The sequence below is a fragment of the Rhododendron vialii genome, chromosome 13a (assembly GCF_030253575.1).
Source record: "Rhododendron vialii isolate Sample 1 chromosome 13a, ASM3025357v1".
In the NCBI taxonomy this organism is placed as follows: domain Eukaryota; kingdom Viridiplantae; phylum Streptophyta; class Magnoliopsida; order Ericales; family Ericaceae; genus Rhododendron; species Rhododendron vialii.
Genome location: NC_080569.1, coordinates 20,167,467 through 20,169,431, shown reverse-complemented (window position 1 = coordinate 20,169,431; position 1,965 = coordinate 20,167,467). Strand labels below are relative to the sequence as shown.

Sequence of the window (1,965 nt, the reverse complement as noted above, 5' to 3'; positions counted from 1 at the left end):
CAACGCTATTTCTGCCGATAATTTTCTTACTTTAGACTAAAAGCAATCTAATCAAAGAGAAATCCTGCAGATTGTATCAGCTCCTACTCCTTGTACCGAAAAGTACAAAATAAGCAAAAACTGCAACACACCTCCTGGTTACTTGTCACTCTTCAAGTTGCTACCAACAAGAGACTTCACAGTTCGAGCAATGTGAAAAATCTCAACCGGCAGTCCAGTTTCAATGTCGTAACCTGTAAGAACTATGCGTCTATGCCATTTTTCAATCGAATTCAATCACAATCTTCTCCTGTTAAGGCCTTGTGTTCCTAAAAAGATGCCAATACTCAAACACCATAAAATTGAAAGATAAACTTAAAGCATCCCAGTTCGAGCAATGATTTGTTGTTGACGCTGCTCATAGTAAGCTCTCTGCATAGGAGTTAAGTTTGACATGTCCATTGACATTATGATATGATCCTCCTTCCTTTGCTCCCTTTCATTCCTTTCTGCCAAGTAGTATAGCTGTGCCTCCCTATCCTCGGCCTTCTTTTGACGATCAGTAGCTTTTTGTTGCTCTCGTTCAATACCTCGCGAGGAGATACCAGTCAAGACATTTATTATTTGACTCAGGTTTGCTGCCGTTTGCTCAAACTTAACATCATCAATCACCTTCTTCCTTCGTGATTCGAGAGCGGCTTTTATACCACTTGGTCGGTTTACTCCCTCTCTTGAAGGTTGTTGGTCCAAATCTAGCTCAGATTCAAGGGATGTTGGAGTACCAGTGGAAGGATTTGAAGAAGTTGCTGTTTGGACCGTAGGTTTTTGCGATGGTGTCATTATTTCATCCCACTTACAACTGTGGCGCAATATTTCCCAACAAGATTCAAACATGAATGACTTATTACGTTCATCAATACTAAACATACGTTTAGCCTCGGCCATCTAGTAATCATAAATTCAAGATGAAAGAGACAAAAAAATATAACAAAAATTTCGTAGTTTTGGGTTGAAAGGAAATTACCTTCTCCTTTTCTCCGGTTCCACTTTTTTGCCTTCTTTCTACTTGGGCAAGAAAACCACAAAATTTGCTCACAGCTTTTTGAATTTTCGACCACCGTTTCATTAAAGAAACAGCGGTTCTATTGCAGTTAACATCTGCTTGGGAAGAGAAACACAATCGTATACGCTCCCACAAATTCGCCATGGTCTGATTAGTGCCTATAATTGGATCTTGTGAGATAGCCAAATAAGCTCGACACAGAGCCTCATCCTCCACCATGGTAAATCCTTTACCACGAATCGTTTGCTTTTGGCTTCCTACTGCCACAGGAGAATTTTGCGATATAATTTCTACTCCATGAGTTTGTTCCAGACTCATAGAATCCTCAAGAATTTCATATTCATCCATTGATTAAATTGGAAACTCACAATTGTACGTTGGTTGAGAGAGAGAGAGAGAGAGAGAGAGAGAGAGAGAGAGGAGAGGAGAGGAGAAGAGAAGAGAAGAGAAGCAGCAATCTATTTAATTATGCTGTTTTTCTGCTCTCAAAAAGGCATGGCAAGAATGGCAAGGAAAGAGGCAAATAGCCGTTGAACTAAAAAGAGAAAGAGACGTTGGAAAATTGAGTCAAACTTTGGTTGTCCCAAATTTGGGCAAACAAATGAGTCAAACCCAAAATGGGGAAGAGTATGGGTCAAAGATTGGAGAGGGTTTTTTGTGAGTTTTGCCCAAATTTTAAATTTTGGTCTTAAAATAGGTCAAGGCTGAAGATGCTCTAAGACCCACATCTATTGTAGTGCTTTTAACTAACCACTTTTTAAAAACTACACGACTCTCACAAGTTCACACCACGTATTTAATTTGTTCATTTGAACATGTGAACTTCCATGTTAGATGTTTGTCATTAGATGGTTCGAAACTTCACAGCTTTTTTTTATTTTAATTGTTTTTCCCATTCTAGTTGGCTCACACACACTCTCTCT

The 1,965-nt window shown here is 39.2% G+C and overlaps 1 protein-coding gene across 1 annotated transcript; it reads right to left on the bottom strand.

Annotated features, from left to right (window-relative positions):
* Nucleotides 1–354: 354 nt before the first annotated feature.
* Nucleotides 355–1,390, bottom strand: LOC131313963 (uncharacterized). Its single transcript, XM_058342461.1, has 2 exons — nucleotides 1,004–1,390; nucleotides 355–924 (listed from the first exon to the last, which is right to left on the bottom strand). The coding sequence occupies exons 1-2, from the start codon at nucleotides 1,388–1,390 to the stop codon at nucleotides 355–357; spliced, it is 957 nt and encodes a 318-aa protein (XP_058198444.1).
* Nucleotides 1,391–1,965: the final 575 nt, after the last annotated feature.